This window comes from Carassius gibelio, chromosome A8 (assembly GCF_023724105.1).
Source record: "Carassius gibelio isolate Cgi1373 ecotype wild population from Czech Republic chromosome A8, carGib1.2-hapl.c, whole genome shotgun sequence".
In the NCBI taxonomy this organism is placed as follows: Eukaryota; Metazoa; Chordata; class Actinopteri; order Cypriniformes; family Cyprinidae; genus Carassius; species Carassius gibelio.
This window is the reverse complement of record NC_068378.1, coordinates 9,359,577-9,377,915: the sequence shown is the minus strand read 5'-3', so window position 1 is coordinate 9,377,915 and position 18,339 is coordinate 9,359,577. Positions and strand designations below refer to the sequence as shown.

The following is an 18,339-nucleotide window of genomic DNA, read 5'->3' as shown; positions in this document are numbered from 1 at the left end:
GGACAGGTTACCCAAAAACGAGAATTTTGTCATAATTTCCCACAATACCTCTCTCTCACGCTCGTTCTTGGTCAGATGCATCTCCTTGAGGATCTGCGACCGCTGCTCCATCACCAGGGTCTTTTCATAGGTGTAGGCCGAGATGTCACTGTCGTGCTTGAAGTAAATGAAAGAACAGGTTAGAAGGATGTGTTTGTGTGCCTGTGTGTGTGTGTGTGTGTGTGAAAGCAGTGAGTGTGTGTTTCTCACCATTTCAACTACCTCCACCTCAGCATCAAATCGCAGATGATAGAGGAACGTCATCAGGTCTTTCTTCATCTGAATGCTGTTGTCGTCCATCTGAGCCACAGTGAAGATACGGATCTTGCACTTCCTCCAGACCTACAGTTAAAGTCATCACATGGATAAATCATTTTAGAATATATTAAAACACAATCAGTTATTTTAAATCAATGTTCACCAACCCAAGAGTACCTGACTTTGACCTTTATGAAAAACAAGATCTACCTATTGAAGAATTAATAATAAACATTTAAAAAGACAACTCTGACTGTATTTCCAATTTCAGAACTTTTATGTGGTATTTTAATTAGTGATGAACCGATCATGATTTTTCATCGCTGATTTAGATTCCCTCATTAATTTTTTATAAGCAAATTGATACTATGTGCTCTATAACAAGCAAACTGGCTTTAAATAAAAATATCCACAGCCATTTGAAATTAGGGACATCCACTGCATATGAATCAAAAACCAAATAAGGATGCTACACTCATGTTGCATTAGATTGTATATTTTAAAGATTTAAAGCAAGAACAGAATGGTCTGACTTTAGCTTTGTGAAACTGTGCTAAACATAAAACAGCAGACGAGCTGAGTGAGATGCAAATTCACTCTCTGCAGTCGGTGCTTATGGAACAACAACCATACAGAGTTTCTTTGGTTACCGCTGTAAACTAAGCATATAACTCAACTACTTATAAACACTGCTTCATACAGTGGTAAGAGAAGAAAATAGCATTCAGACATGATGTATTTTTCTTTATTACTGTCCCAGTAGCTCCCGAAAATAAAAGAAAAACAAAAATGTATGTATTTTTGCACTTATTTTTCAGTTATTTTCGTGAGTTGAAGGATTGGTGACCACTGTTTAATATCATATTTCACAATATTACTGATTTTACTGTAAATTTGTTCAAATGCATATGTATACACATTGTGACACCTCTTAAAATAGTGTAAATATCCATAATGACGTTGCAAAACTGTCATTGAACTTGTTGCACACTTGCTGTATCTGTTTTTAAAATGATATCTTCTATAATTGAAAATCCTTAGAGTTGGTTGCACTCCTCTGATGCCTAAAATGCGGTCTAGGCAGCTCACTAGGGCATAAGACCAGAGCTGTGTGGTTCTTGTTCTCATGCAAAGTAGCATTATCTACCATCCATGATAAAAGATTTTCTCCAGCATTGATCTGATCACTCAGCCGGCTGTACCTTGTGCTGGCGCAGGAGGAAGGGAAGGAGCATGAGCAAGCCTCCGTCATGGACAATCCACCACACGTCGATGTGGCCCTCAGTGAAACGCTCTCCGTTTGATGGATATGCAGAGATGTTCTTGGTCACCAGCAGGGCCAGGTGAGCTGCAGTGGTCTCCCTAACAACCTCTGTGAGGAAAAAACAATAATGCACACCAATAAACTCAAACACACTTGTTTGTGAGGACATACATACAGCTACACTGGGGAAACAATCTAACTGCGATCATGAGCTGCTCACGTGTAAGAACACAGTACACTGACATAAAATGGTAATCTCTAAATATAAAAAATATATATAAATTAACATCACCACATCAACCTAAATAAATTCATACACATGTATGTAGTTAATATTAATCTGTGTAGATATCGATGCACTCTTTATCACTCTTCATATCACTCTATGAATGCTCATGACATGCAGTTTGCAATCTTTTGTGTAAGAGTCACTTTACTGCTTGATAACATAGGGATATCAAGCAGTAAAGCTGATCCAAAAGTCATGAAAAAAGGGTTAAAAGTTCATCAACCAACAATATCTTTGTTGCACTGTCCTAACTAACCTCACATAATTACTTCCATGTCTAGTCTCGTCTTACCAATGAAGTTCCTACAGCGGTGGCGCTCCTCAGCCTGTCTCCAGTTCTTAGGGAAGCTGACCAGAACCGTATTGTGACGGAGACCACCGAGACCTCCGGCCTGGATCAGGTGTGAGGTAGCGTCCCGTAGGTTAGAAGAGATCACTACCTGACTGAATCCCTTCACCTTCTCAACCTCCATCAGCTTCCGGAGCGACTGAGAGAGATAGAGCTTATTAGTGTCTGGTTTCTGCAGGAGCTCAGCTTTGATCCTCTGTGTGTGTGTTTGCACATGCATACTTGATCTGCTGTCTGTGCCTGTGGCTGGTTGTTTAAGTAGGTGCCCTCCACACACGCTCCCACGATGGTCAAGCCTTTGCCTGCCTTCAGCTGACTGGTCAGAGACAGCAGTCGAGGCTGCTCTACGCTCTGCTCACCATCCAAACCCATAAGCACCAGAATCTGGGGCCTGGAAGAGTGAGAACATTTGAACCATGTAGTGCATGTAATATTTAACTGCTTGTTTGTTGTGTGAAGAGGCATATTACTGATCAGTCTCTAACCTCCAGTTTTTAGTGTGAGGAGGACCTTCCTCCAGCCTCATCAGAGCATAGCGGGCGGCACTCAGAGAAATCCCACGAATCCCATCACCCCACTCCTTCTCTGCCCTACAAAGACCAGGATCAGGTATAACTTTTACATATTACAAATCTGATGATATTGCTATTTTATTCAGTTTTTTGAAACATGAAATCATGAGATTACTTACAATTATTATGTATTTCCATTATTTGGGGTCTATATATATATATATATATATATATATATATTATTAATATTTTTTTATTTTTATTTTTTATTTATTTTATTTGGCAAGGATGCATTGAATTATTATTAAAAGTGACAGTAAAGTTATTTATTTATGTTATGTCTATGTTACAAAAGATTTTTATTCATCAAAGAATCCTGAAAAAATGTGTTTTTTAATAATTATTAATAAAAAATAATTAATGTTTTTTAGCAAAAAAATAAAAAATAAACAAAATAAAATAACTAAAAGCTGTACACTGTACAGACAAAATAAAGCATTTTCTGCTAAGAGTGAGATTGATCTATTTAGTGCGAAACTCATTAAGTTTTTCCCCCGTTGTGTCCTCCTCCTGAGACTCATTTCGGTTTGCTTACCCGCAGAATTCGATGTATTTGTAGATGCAGCTGGCGATTACCATGGCAACAATGGCGTAGTACCAGGAGCAGAGGAACATCAGAGTGAGACACAAACTCATGCCCAAGAGTGACAAAGCCCTGGAGAGACGTCACAGTTCAACTCACGCTCATTTGTCCAGTTAACAACTACTGTGATTCTGGTGTCAGCTGTGTTTATAATAATAACGATAACCACCACCACAGGTGACTGTAATTCTAGCACTGGAAGAAAGACTTAATTATGTGGTGTGATGTGTGTAGCCTTCACATTAAAGTTAAAGGTTACAAAAGCCTTTCATCCTCTCAAAGCAGTAATTTTCTGAACAGACACACTTTCTGTCAGTGATACAAGCCTAAGGGAGCAGGTGTGTGTGTGTGTGTCTGTACCAGTGGTAGAACTTAAAGCGTGGTCTCCAGTTCGGGGTCCTGAGGAGCGTCTGCAGCGCACACGCCAGGTTTACAAACATGTAGCACATGAGGAAGAACCTGCAGGAGAAAACAGCATCAGGGTGTTATATAGACAAAACACTTCCCCTTTTAAAGTTCTCATGCATTGCAGTAATGAACCTTTATTAATTTATTTATTTAAAATGACATAATATATTATATTAAACTGAAAACAAATGTACCAACTCCTAGTTACTAAACACAAACTACTAGTTTGCATGAGTATTTGGTAAGCATTCAGTACAGGGGTCAGGAGTACAATTACAGACAGTACAATTTTTGTTTCCCATTAAAAAAAACATCAGCTTTAATATAATAACAATAATAATATAAAGAAAATATTCTGAAATAATATATATGATATTATATATTATAATTATGATGCTTTTTGCAGCCGTATCATGTAGTTATGGAGACTAACTGACTCATGCCAGATGTTGAGCTCTTAATTAAAGCCTCTTGACTACACACCAGTGATCTCCATTGAACTACTTTGGCTTTAAAAACCAATGGGCTGCATTAGTGATAACGTATGTGTCATATTAAAGGTGTTGAATATTTATGAATTCAGTTATTCTGGATTTTATGCTCACAGTTATATTAGACCACTTTGTCAGTCTTCTGTCAGATCTCAGATCTGTTTGAAATCAAAGAGTCTTTTTGCTGATCAGTGAAAAAAGACAAATTAAGTCACCGTGGCTTTAAAGTAGGGAGAAAAAAACCCCAAAGCATGACAAAGTCCATACTTTTATCAGCGGTACATTTATAATGCATATCTACAAAGGTTATAAGAGGTAATGTAGTGTTAGTGAATACAAAGTGCTGAATTAATGGTATTTTATTGTGCTATATACCTGTAAATAAGTTGAGGAATTACTGAAGTACAGGCTTTTGGAAAAGAGGCTATTCAGCATAGTAAAGAAGCTTTATTACAGCAATGGTGAGAAATTAGAGACAGTTTATCGCTGTTGTTTCTCTAGGACTCATAAAGAATGAGGTGTGCTGTGTAGACATTTCAGAAGTGAAGGAGACAGAAATGTCAAATGTAATATATTGTATTGAATTTACTTATTTTGACCAAAAAAAAAAAAAAAAAAAACACTCCCGGACAATAACCAATAATTAGTATATATAGATTTATTTATTTTTATCTAGTTTAATGATTGACTTTTTTCATTTTCATCACAGAATAAGGTACAAAATATACTTAGTAGTTTCTGTACTGTAATAAAGTTAGATCTGCATCATTCATATAGGCCTAATTCATTTATTTATTGCCTGAAGATGACATGAAAAACATACACAAATGATATATTGTAGCAATCTTAGAAGACTAAAAGCTTAGTTACAGCTATAGCCCATTGACTATGTCCATATTAGGGATTTCCTGGCATGTACTGTAAGCACTTCTATCAGTCCTTTTGGACTTTCTGCATGAGAACACCCTCTGATTTCGGGTATAAATGAAAGTATGTAAGTAGTGATCACTCATTTTAGATATGAATAAAACCTACCCGAATTGATGTGCTATAAGATGAACTATGCTGTCTCTTAAATCTAGATGTATTTACACTGGCCCCTGAAAACCTTTATGTGAACACACTTGCATGAAAAATTGCGGGAGATGAATTTATGTTTTATTAAAATTGGGGGAAACATGTACCCCACATCTCCTGTGTATTCTATGCCAGTAGTGCTGTGTATTTTTGGGGAGGGTTGCTTACATGGAGAGAATGGGTGCGACTGCATCCAGGGAGGCGATGAGAATGCCAATCTCACAGATGCAGGCCGTCAGGAGAAGAGCCCATGTAGGTTCACCGTTAGCTTTGCCATGACCAAACACCTGTCAAATACAGAAGTACCACTTAGTATGATCAAGTATCGGAGCATAAACAGAGAGATAATCAGAGGGTGAATAGATGTACCCTGAGGAAAGGAATGATGCTGTCTCGGGCGATGGCCTGCAGGAGACGGGGCGCTCCTGTTAAACTCTGAAGCCCTGCCCCACAGGTGGAGAAGAACGAGCCAAACACAATGACCCAGGGTGAGGGCCATGCCAGGGTGCCAATAACCAAGTTACCGTTGACACCTTCCCCAAATCTGTGTGTTTAGAATATTGTTGTTATTGCTTACATTGTAATAGCTCCACAAAAACTTAATTGAAATAAAGCTGAAATAAAATAAAAATATATAAATATTAAATGAAAGCTAGAAATATGACCTTGCCAATTAAATGAAATAAAAAAAGTTTACGTTTAAATACTAAAGTTGCTAAAACTAAAACTGAAATAAAAATAAAGCTGAACAGAAATATTTTAAGAAAACTTTAAAAAATTACTAAAGCATATAACAAAATGATTAAATCTAAACAGAATTGCCAATAACTCTTATTAAATATTAAATATTAACTGTTATTATTGTTAACTAGTGGTATTAAAATATTTTTTGTTAAAATAAAATAAAAATATCTAATGGAACCCCTTGGCAATTAAGTTAAATTAAATAAAGTTTAAGTTTATATATTAAAATTACTAAAAATGTAATTGAAATAAACAAATTAAAGATGAATAGAAACATTTATAAAATGGCAAAAGCATTTAAAAAATCATTGAACAATAAATAAAACAAAAAAGTTATATCTATCTATCTATCTATCTATCTATCTATCTATCTATCTATAAACATAAAAAATAAAAGGTAATTCAAAATATTAGCTGTAAATTATCCATGTAAGTTTTTTATTAAACTGAAGGCTACTGAATGCAATGTTAATCAAACTACTGACTCACTTGTCCCTCAAAACGACTCCGTCCACACAGGCTCCGAACAGAATCACACTAGACATGTCTACGAGAGCAAAAATTTAGGAGAACGACACAAAACAGCAAAAAGGCTTTCACCCCATTTCAGCTATCCGATTACATTGTATCCTGTACATTTCAAGATGTGCAGTTCTGCCTTGTGTGAAAGTCATGGGTCATTTATCTATGCAAAGCTGGAGCAGTTCACTGCCTTCAGAATAAAGGATACAGATGAAGGAGGTGGTTGTGATGGCCAGGATGGTACCAACAGGGATGGATTTCTGAGCGTCCTGCAGGTCACCAGAACGGTTGGAACCAGCCATGATACCTGTGACACACACACACACACACACACACACACACACACACACACACACACACACACACACATTATATCTGAAAACACTGATGATTGTGGGTCAGGTTTTGCCCAGACTGAAGGGAACACATTTATAGTTCAGTCATGAAACTCTTGATGACACAAGCTGACGGGTTGTTAATATACCTGATGATATTCAGAGAGTTAAACGACTTGGCTCAAGCTGATTCGTTCATGTTGGATATGTAGCCAATGAGCTTACTGCCTTGCATTTATATGACTGGCTAGCATTCACTAGAGTTTCTCTGAAACCCTCCACCTTCCACAGCTCCACCTGTATAGATCTGCTATGGGTTATTTTATATGTTATTTGTGCAGCAGCAGTATGTCTTAAATACTCATGGCACTGTTCCTGTACTTGCTTGCAGCAGCAGCAATAATCAACAACTACAGCAATAACCAACAGAAGCAGCAATTCAGCAACAGAACAGCAGATCTATTGTGCCAAGACCAAACACATTAACATTGTCATATCCATCATCATACTAAAAATTACATTTATGCATTTAGCAGACCCTTTTATCAAAAATGACTTACAGTGCATTCAGGCTAACACTTTTTACCTATCATGTGTTCCCTGGGAATCGAACCCACATCCTTGCGCTTGTTAACTACCACTTGAGCTTCAGGAACACTTACTAGAAATTAAATCTTACTAAAATCTTCCGAGAGTTGTCATGATTGAAATATCATAATAACAAAAACATTAAATCCATTTTTGCAAATCAGAGATTAATATGAATAATTTCCCTTCTAGTTATCAAGGTGTTGTAGTGACCTGTGACGGAGGGGAAGTAGATGCCAACCAGCAGGGTGAAGAAGCTGGTGATATCAGCCAGGACGTATCGGTTGGAGTTAGTTACTGGGGCTTCAGGGTCGAGCACAGCTGGCACACCTCGCTTCTCTAGGATTGTATTTTTCTCCATAAAGGTGCTGAAGAGGTTTTCTGTGAAGAAAACAATGACATACATTTATATACATATAAAATAAATCATTATAATTTTAAAAATATATATTATTTAAATACAAATATACATAAGGTAAAGAGTATATTGCTTTAAGGTGATGTATTACTATAATATTAAAAATGCTGTATAAAATGGTTTAGATGAAGATGTAGGTGTTTTCTCACCTGCCAGGATGCCACTGGTGACTCCAGGGATTCCCTGGATCTGCGTGACGTTGTTGTTGGTGAAGTACTCATCGCAGGTGGCGTTCAGGAACTCAGAGTCACAGAAGGCTCTCCAAAGCTTGGTGGTGACCGTGGCATTGCCCTGCTCTATGGTCTTGGCACAAATGTCAATTCCCTTTGACACAAGGGTTCGGTTCCCGAGCAAACACACCCTACACAGGATAAGAGCTGTATAATTATAGGCGCTTCTGAAATGTATTCTGTTCCCTAATAAAACATTCTGTTCACAAAAAAATTCTACTTACGGAAAGAAAGGTGGGTCAAAAGAAGTCTTGATGACCCCAGCGTAGACAGCGAGAATGGAGAGAATGACGCAGGCGAGGAACACAAGGGCCAGCTTGTTGACATACTTCACACCGACAAAGACAACTATAGCCATGAAGGAGAGCACGATGGTCCCATACACACGCATGTTATTCAGCAGCGCTGCCTCGGCCTCTGCTCCCTCCAGACCCTCCATCTTGAAAACGGCAGCTGCTGGCACGATATAGATCTAGAAAGAAATCAAGGGAAAGGAATACAATAGTGAAGAAGTCTCCAACAGATAAAGCGATTGCTGAATTAATCATTTACTAGCCCTTAAGTTGTTCCAAACCTGTGAGTTTGAATAAAAGATATAAGATATAAATAAAAGAAGATATTCTGCTAATAAAAATATTTCACATACAGTATGTGCATATAGTTCAATTCCATAAAATAAATGCTTAACAGAGCTATTGTAGATACCTCAAACTAAAACTATAACAAAAATCATTTTGTTACTTAATAATAAAATAAATATTATATATATATATATATATATATATATATATATATATATATATATATATATATATATATATATATATATGAAAAAGCAACATTTTTCATTTTCATTTAGTTTTAGTTTTTGAAATAAAAATGAACAAAAATTATATTATATTAAATTATATTATTATATAGACATAAAAAGTAAAATGACAAAAAACGAATTATATTATATAATATTATATTATTATAGACATATTAAAAAAATTGCAAAAACACAGCTCAATTACAAAAACCTTAAAATTAAAACAGAAAATAAAATAAAACAATCAAAATAATACAAACTATAAATAAAATAACATATTAATAGAAACTTTTAGTATTTAAATGATTCTAAAATAACACTGATGCTAAATAATTACATTTGCATCATAGCAGTAAAGACTTTTCAGCAAATTTTGCTTTAAAATGTATTCTATATAAACTATTCGTTTAAAGAAATTAAAATAAAGCAAAAAGCAATGAACGTACCAGCAGGATTTCGATGCAGCCCAGGATGTACATGGCTCCTGCAAAAGTGGTGCCCAGATAGAAACATATCCCAACAGCCCCGCCAAACTCCGGCCCCAGTGAACGAGAGATCATGTAGTATGAACCTCCAGCTGGAAGTATACATAAATTAATTTGCCATTAAGCATATACAGAACATCTAAAGAGTTAAATAGAAGAGAGTTTTACACCGTCGTCATATATTCCTTTACTTGAGATGTAATTTTGACACAAGAGGCACATCTATAAGATACTGTTATTTCAAATAAACACAGAGACAGACATGCATCAATCACAGTTATGAGTGTGGAGCTGATCTCAGCACAGTAGGGAGCTTTACTGTGCACTGTAGCAAACAGTCCATGAAGAACAACAGGACAGCCGTCCTCTGGGCATCTGCACACAAACACAAAGATGCTGAATTCTGCTCACCTGGCACAACTCCATTGGTGGCAATAGCACTCATTGAGATAGCAGTCAGCATAGTCTGGAAATAGAGTAAATAAAGATCAATACAGTAGGGACAGTGAGTGTCAGAGACAAGAGACCCCCATTAAGACCTTCAGTGACTCGTGAAAGAAAAATGCATTTATTAGGAAAGAAACCTTGAGTAGGTTAAGACATTGTGTGGATGAGGGGGTTTGTACAGCCATTTAGCTGACTCACTGGTCTTAAGAAAACATCTCAAAGACATGAATACTATAATTAAATTGTACCATTATTGTGTAATTTCAACTTAAAATGATACGCGTCACATACATTGATATTATTTGGGAGAAATATCTTTAGGGAAATAAAAATAAATAATTAATCTGACACAAACTATTTCAAAACAAAAAAGCTCTGCAAATACAATGGATGCTAACACAGCCTCAACCAATAGGCATGAGTTTGGGGTGGGGCTATTTCAGAAATTTCTGAAACCTATTTGGTAACAGTCATAATTGAAAAAAAATATTATTATGTCTTCATGCAACCTATATACACTACCAAACCTACATAGTTTTTGAAAGAAGGCTCTTATTCTTAGAAACACTGCATATGTATATATGCAACAAACAAACAAACAAACAAACAAACAAAAAAACGGAAACAAACCCTGTGACTATAACTAGTGAGTGTGGATTGTCAGAATTATTTTGTGAGTGTGTGTGTATTTCCTGGGGTTTGGCAGGGTCAGAAGGGCATGATAGGGGATTTATGGTGGTGGAATCTGAAGGGACAGCTTTCTGCTTTTTTATATCAAACAATATTAAAACAGATATGACAGGAGGGAAAAGAGCTCAGAGTGGGGCCACACTGCACATTCACTTACATAACACTGCTGAAACTCCCTCTCTAACAAAATACTGCAGAAATAGTATAGCACAAAGGGCCCTATGATTTTCATGATGTGGAATACATGTACAGAATCAAATAAAAAAATGGCTTAACATGGAATGTCTTGGATTGAACAATAACCTAAAAAGTATATAATAAAAACACTATATGGAATAGTGTCTGTGAATATTAACTGCAAAGGACTATTATTTAAAATATGAATGTTCTGTGTGTCTATGTGTGAATGAATGGTGCATTTCCATCTACTACACATACACAAGTTTTCAGTACCCAATATGAAACACATGAAGACATGAACTTCACCTCCAGAGCTGCTCTGTGAGTCACTTCAACAGCATTTCACCATTAATTACATTTGATTAAAAACTATCGTCAAATACACACAGAAACTCAAAGGTCTAAACAACAACAAACCAAAATATAAGTTTATATTGTGACAGAATATATTAATATTGTAATATTAAAGGAGCATTGCGTAGGTTCTAAAATTTCTAACCGTTAGAGGAACTGCAGCCAGTCTAATGCTTGTTCTCAGTGCGCACGCTCGTACGAGCACGACCACATCAACCGTATCGCTCTCTCTTTTTGCCACACTAGATAAGTTTTTTTTTTTACTTACGAGAAGTGTCCGTAGGCTGGTCGCTTATTTCCATCCGCAGAATCCATTTGAAAACACTATTGCCGCTGCTTACTATAATGGCAAGCGTGCCGTACGGTTGTAAGCCCAAGAAGACGAGAACGTGCATGACGTCACATTTAGTGAATTTTTGCGCCAATTCGGGCCCGACTCCTCCACAAACAATTGGGCCTACAGGCTGATAGAGGGCAACCGTGGTGGACAGTCGAGGTGTCATTCTTTTTTTTTACATCACGGTTGGCTCATACATGTACAAATGAAAACTCTACCTTAAAGATTTTTTAAAACCCCCACATAGCTCCTTTAAAGTTGTATTAATTCAATTGATTATGCATGCCTTTTTGATTGTTAAAATTAAAACGGAATACAAATAATTTGAGAAAAATAAAACAGATAAAAAAAAAAAAAGATTTGATTGACCCTGAAAATTTTATTTTTAATCTTATTTGTTGTATTGTATAAGTTTCATGCTTAATTATTTAGAAATGCTTTCTGATTGTAAATATTTAATCAAATTATTAAAACAGATTCCAGAAAACTATGGGAGAAAATAAAGTGGATTTCACAGGGCCCTGCACACATCCCAAGAATCACCATCAGCAGGAGTGAAGTGCTAAACTGACAGCTCTGAAATCAAACACCTCATGTAAGCATTTACATTTGTGTTCTTGGCAGAAATCCGTCTGGCACGCTCACAAACCAACTCACCAAAGTGACTTACAACAAAGTGATTCTATTATTGTAAACAATCTCCAGTTAAAGGTGCAGAGGGATAAATGGAAACCCGAAGCTCTGGAGAGGGAGTCTCTGGGGCTCTTACTGCATAGCGGTAATAAAGAGTTCTGCTTTACAGGCCTGAACAAGACCTTTCTGTTTCTGTATTCAGATCTGAAGGCTATTTGTAGAGTATTTGAGCTTGTGTTTCCTGCCTACTGTCATACCGGACCCCACCCACGGCCTCTTTAGTTCATGTACTACTGCTGTTCAAATAAACACACGTTAACACATGCGATTCATTTTTTTAATGCATTCAAATATTTAACACAATTAACGCAGGGGTGGAACTAGGGTTGGCCATCCCACTCACAACTGCTGCTTCTGTCTCTTTTTTCTTGACAAGAATTGCATTTATTCAGATTTAGGGAAAAAAGAGATATCTAGTCTGTATTATTGATATCAGTGATACTTGCCTTCAGTCATAAAAAAGATGCTATAAAACAAATGTGAAAAAATATACTGTCTTTATGTTGTTTCTACTTTAATTTGAAGATTGAATGTGAAATTATTGCAGTATAAAAGTATATTTAAAATTTTTTATGTTAGGTGGGATTAACGTGATTAATTTCAGAACAATATGCAATTAATTTTATTAATTTTATTAATCAACAGACAGCACTATATGTACATGTGCATCTGAGACTGACCGTGGAGCAGCACATGAAGACGATGATGAAGGTTCCCAGGACACCTCCAGCACCCACCAACCAGGTCATCCTGAGGAACAGGATCACCCCCAGGATGTTCTGCATACACGGCAGGTAAACGCCCATGACGGTGCCCATACGCGGAGCCTGTCAATCGACCAACCAATCAATGATCAGGACACCATGGAACACGTTGCTCAATATATAGCCTCATTAAATGACCATTTTAGCTGTTTGTCGATTCACATCCACCCAGACGATGATTAGCTAGCATCCACCAACACACAGAAGACTGAGGATCATGAAGAAGGCTGAGCAGTGACTTGGCAGTATGTAGAGATAATAGCATAGATTCTGTCACCTGCACGGTCTTCTTGCGCGCCTCCTCATTGTTTTCTGCCTCCTCATGCTCTTTACTGCCCTGCGTCAGGTTGGAGTAGTTGGCGAGGCTGCTCAGCAGAGAAGATACCATGGGACTGGTGTCCATCTCCTCCTACACAACACACACATACAAACTTGTAAATCTACAGCATATTCATCCAGAACCGCTTAAAATCATTAGGAAAATAGCACTACCTCAAACAGGGCCATGTGTTTCCCATCATACTGCTGGCTTTTCTCCACGTCACTGGTGCTGCTGTTGATAAAGGGGCTGCTCTCCTTGGATGTTGCATCTCCTGTGAACATACAATAATGAAACATAGTTTATTAGAATATGCGCTAGAATACATTTTACAAAGGGTGTAAACTGTGAAAAGGCTGTCTTACTTTCAGAAGGGTAAGATGCATTTAGTTGGACAAAAGTGGCAGTGAAGAAAATGTTACAAAATATTTCAATTTAAAATAAATGCTCTTTTGCTGATCTTTCTAGTTATCAAAAAATCTGCAAAAAAGCTCAACACTGTTGAAAATAAAAAATTATAATAACAATGATACTAAGAAACTTTTCTTGGGCAGCAAATCAGCTTATAATAATGATTTCTGAAGGATCATATGACACTGAAGATTGGAGTAATGATGCTGAAAATTCAGCTTTGCATCACAAGAATAAAATCAATTTTAAAATATATTAAAGTAGAAAATGGTTATTTTAAATTGTAATAATATCTCACAATATTACTGTAGCCTTGCAGCCTCGGTGAGCATAAGAGAGCATATAATTAAAAAAACATAAAAATCTTACATAACCCAGACTGAGCAGTAACAGTAGTCTGAACAGAAGTGTACATCGGATAAAATAAGGTACACTATTTTATATATGTATATTTTAAAAGCAAAATGTTTCACAAAAAGTCCTTAATCTTAAATATATTTAAATATATATATACCCCATTACATTTATCAAAAGCAACATCAAACATAAAAAAAAAGAATAATCTATTTGCAATTTGTCAGACATCATTCCCACTGGATTTTCCTACATGTAAGATCAATGTCATCACATTTGCATGTAATACTAAAGAATGATACTGCAGTTGTATCATCAGATACACCACAAGCGTGTTCAGATCAAAATGCTCTATTTTTGTATAAGAGCTTTGACTCACAGTATTTGCAGAACATCTTTTCACATCTCACACAAACTACAAGTGCTGTGTACAGTCCAATTATACCAAGTAATTGCATTTCCCTGTCTATCTAAAAGGAAAGAACAGGAAGGGGGTGAATTAATGCCACTGTCAAAAACCACAAAAACAGTGCATCGACATGTAGCACTCCTTGTGCATCAGTGTGTGTGTGTGTGTGGGTGAGGAATTCCAGGATTTCTACATACTCTTCCATAGCAACAACCCGGTTCTGAGTCTATTTTTACACTACCGCTTTCGGTTGCACATCCTTTATCACAGGAACCTTTGATCGCTTAATTCTGGAGCAGCGCAACATAAACCCTCACAGGTTCAGGGCAATTCTGCCGTGTCCCATAAATACATCATGCTTTTTAATTGTGTGTATTTCTAAATTGTAGTGTGTATTGTAATATCTTTAGCGCGCTGTCACCTTCCCTGCCTTCTCCAACATAATTATATGTGGGAGCATGCTCATTAAATGGCCAAGGGAATCCTGCCTCTTAGCATGCCCAGTTTAATCTGATGTATTAGTTTAATTAATCATGCTTCCTGGCAAAGTGTTGTACATTTTAATTTTCTTAGCATTCGTCTGCTTATTGACGTGCGACCCTATGACCTTTCAACACACAATTCATCACCTTGTAATTTCATCCGTCAGCGCTGAATCAATACTCCACCAAGCCCTTGCTTTAGCACTCGGTTCTCACTGTATATGTTTCTTTTCTCTCTAATATTTGAAAAAAATAACTCCTACTTCTGGCTCTCTTGACACCCAGCATCCCACAACCCCGGCAGACCCACAATGTAATAAGCAATAATGAGAAAAAGATTGATAAACAGATTGAGATAGATCTTAATCTCTGACATCTTGCGCCCTGTGTGGTGAGATTTATAACAGAAGCTTTTGGTTTATTGTTACGACCCCAGAAGGGACTCGGAGCATCTGTAGACTTATAATAGGGCATCACACAGATATCAAAGCTAGATGAGGCTGTCTGCTGATTCTGCTCTGCTGTCCATTTAATGTCTCTGCAGAGGCGAGAGCAGGTAGCTGATGCTTGTACTTTTCTCAGAGCTATTATTTCCATCCCCTTTTTTTTCCTACACATTCGTTGCACTATTAGAAGCATGCACATACACACCTCTGGCTCTCTTGGACTATTCTAAAGCAACACACATTATAAACTAATATCATATGTGATCAAATTATATTTAAGCAATATCACAGTAGCAAAACATGATTATGATACTGCTTTCATACAGTAGCTCAACAAATAAAAAGTTAATATTGTATAACCTACATTTGCTTCAACTTGCTTTGTCTATTTTTTACTAAGCCAGAGAAAGTACTTGAAAAGAAACATGCTGTTTCAGGGCAATCTGTTTCTACATGTTCTATAGTCACCTATTTGTAGAAGTATTAACTAAATGATAAATGAGTGGTGTTAATATGTCAGTAATATTGCTAATAGCTGAGATTGGTGAAATGATTAGTGCATCGGTCTGTGTTTATTGCACTTCTCTGTTTTTCAAATCAAGCAGTCACACTTGCATATCAGCATGATGACTCAGTCAAAGCCTACAGCAGATCAAGGAAAGAAATTCATGATAACTTTATGCATATTTCATATACACAGCCATCAAAGACTAAATATGTAAATGCTAATTAGTGACGAGCAAAATATGTAGGCTGAGTAAAGCCTTTCTGAGTGCGACATGAGCATGTTGTTCATATCTCAAGCAGTGTAGGTAGCAGCTGTAAAAAAGTTTTTTTTTACTGGATTTGCAAATATAAATTGAAATAAAAGGCCATTGAAGAGTATACATCCATGATTTTAGTTTTTTATGTTTTTTAAACACACTTAAGTAAACAAATATTAGTAAGCACACTTCTTTTTCACAAGTGACTAGTTGTTGTCTGCTGCTTTTTACAGCAACAGAAATAAAAAGTATTATGTTTGGCAAAACAGACTGTCTTTCATATTTGTCTTTGTCTGACTTCTACAGTTCTGGCTCTCTGTTGAGCTCACAGTCTGTTAGAATAGGGCTCAGAAACATTTCAAAATAAATGTCAATGGTCAGAGTTAAGTGATAATTGTAACAGTGATAGTTCAATATCAGTATTTAATATGAAAGCATACAACTATTTAAAACAACAATAAAGCCAAGCAATAAAAAGTTAAAACCCTAGTGTACCATGTAAGCAAAAAAATCAAAAACTACAAATAAACAGCCATGTTGCTCAGATCCATCTGTTAATATGGGACTGTTCAGTGAAATTAAGACAGCACTGCACTCGTTCTCTCTAAGCACCTTTGCCTTTCGATAATCCACCGTTTTAAAATCTGCTTTTCAAAGCCCATTTCTGCTCATGACATCAAAGTAATCTGCTTTTTAATTTTTTTTTTATGTTTTGCCTGCCTCTTTCATTTTCTCGTCCACTTGTGTATTAACATTTAGTATTTAGTTCTTCATAACACATTTAGTAGGATCCATGTGCTGACTCTTATGACAAAGAAGTACACTTCAGCACATATTATGGACATACTTATTATTAGATACAACATTTATTTTTTATTTTTTTAATGAAATGAAATTTTTAACATTTAAATTGTATATAAAATGCAATTACCTTTAGTTGAACTAAGCAATGCTTTCTTGACCCACTTAAGTTGGACGTAAGAATGTCTTTATGTGTTATTTCATAATACTCATATAATTGAATGTAATTTCTATTGAAACTAGTATGTCATGCATTTAAATATATCTGCAATTGCACATTTGTTACGATAAAGTAGCAATTTAGTTAAATTAAAAAAATATTAACTTTATAGTTTAATTAAGTACTTTACATGGGATTTATTATGTTATTCAAAATAAGTGTACAACTTTGAAGCAAGACAGAAGATTATCATTATATATATTTATATTAATAATTAATTATTATATATATTAATTATATATTTATTTTCTTCATCACAGGGGGAAATGCCCAAAATATTATTATTATTAATATTATTATTTAATTCTGATAAACTCTAAGGCCAGAAGTGGTCAAAAGTAGGTCTGTGCAGAGTCCATCAAGTGTCAATGAATCCAGTTTAGATGACCAGGGATTCAAGCTATTTTGGGTGCAGCCCCTTTAAGGACTTCATGATCTGAGAGCCTATAAATTCCCAGAGGCTGAATGTCATCTTTGTCAGCTGCTGAATTGAAGCACCTTTATCTAACTGAAGGAGAGAGAGCAGGTGTTTGAGAAGCCTGCAGAATTGGTTAGCTTGTGTCTCGAGCTCCTTGAGGCTGATTATATCAGGCTGTGCTGCTGTGTGGAGCAACCTCAATTCCCTTCACAACTGATCAGCAGAGATAGCCAGCCTGAGACAGAAGGAGTGGGATGGAGGCTTCAGTGTCCTCTCTGCATGCTAGGGTTGTGGTGGGCAACTGAAAACCGAATTTGATGAGAAATAAGCTATCCTTTAATACATGGCTACTGGCCAGTTTGCAGTTGGTGATGGTTTTCATCCCACTCCACACCTCCTTCATGTTGTTCTGACTAAGTTTGCAATCATGCTTGAGCTGTTATCATTTCTTCCCTTCCTCAAGTAGCATTTTCATATCTTCCTGTATCCTCTTTGCCTCCCTTTGTCTTCAGACCACCATCTTTTGGCTCAGCAGGTCCTTCAGATCTTAAGTGATTCATGTTTTGTTGTTGGGGAAGACAACATGATCCTCACAAAAGTACCTCTGTGTCACTGTATGACTCATAGAGCACGTCTTATTTGGTTTACTTCAAGTACTACTGTAAAGCCTCCTCTACTTCCATTTTGTCCTGGTCGTAACAAGAGCTTGTTATGGTCAGTTTGCATTAAGGGAAAGATGCTGCATCCAGGAGTGCTAGAATCATATTAGATCATAGTTCTTGTTGGG

General features: G+C 36.4%; 1 protein-coding gene across 1 annotated transcript in view; it reads right to left on the bottom strand.

The window, feature by feature from the left end:
- Nucleotides 1–18,339, bottom strand: part of LOC128018366 (solute carrier family 12 member 5-like) — a 44,572-nt gene that overhangs the window by 9,618 nt on the left and 16,615 nt on the right. The window contains exons 2-21 of the mRNA XM_052603841.1: nucleotides 13,421–13,521; nucleotides 13,206–13,337; nucleotides 12,845–12,991; nucleotides 9,875–9,929; nucleotides 9,425–9,555; nucleotides 8,392–8,639; nucleotides 8,087–8,298; nucleotides 7,733–7,900; nucleotides 6,805–6,903; nucleotides 6,564–6,621; nucleotides 5,700–5,874; nucleotides 5,499–5,617; nucleotides 3,715–3,813; nucleotides 3,307–3,426; nucleotides 2,685–2,789; nucleotides 2,422–2,590; nucleotides 2,143–2,338; nucleotides 1,500–1,669; nucleotides 250–381; nucleotides 49–156 (exon numbers count right to left, since the gene is read on the bottom strand). Of these exons, the coding sequence (XP_052459801.1) occupies nucleotides 49–156; nucleotides 250–381; nucleotides 1,500–1,669; nucleotides 2,143–2,338; nucleotides 2,422–2,590; nucleotides 2,685–2,789; nucleotides 3,307–3,426; nucleotides 3,715–3,813; nucleotides 5,499–5,617; nucleotides 5,700–5,874; nucleotides 6,564–6,621; nucleotides 6,805–6,903; nucleotides 7,733–7,900; nucleotides 8,087–8,298; nucleotides 8,392–8,639; nucleotides 9,425–9,555; nucleotides 9,875–9,929; nucleotides 12,845–12,991; nucleotides 13,206–13,337; nucleotides 13,421–13,521 (2,744 nt within the window). The remainder of the gene's footprint in view (nucleotides 1–48; nucleotides 157–249; nucleotides 382–1,499; nucleotides 1,670–2,142; nucleotides 2,339–2,421; nucleotides 2,591–2,684; nucleotides 2,790–3,306; nucleotides 3,427–3,714; nucleotides 3,814–5,498; nucleotides 5,618–5,699; nucleotides 5,875–6,563; nucleotides 6,622–6,804; nucleotides 6,904–7,732; nucleotides 7,901–8,086; nucleotides 8,299–8,391; nucleotides 8,640–9,424; nucleotides 9,556–9,874; nucleotides 9,930–12,844; nucleotides 12,992–13,205; nucleotides 13,338–13,420; nucleotides 13,522–18,339) is intronic.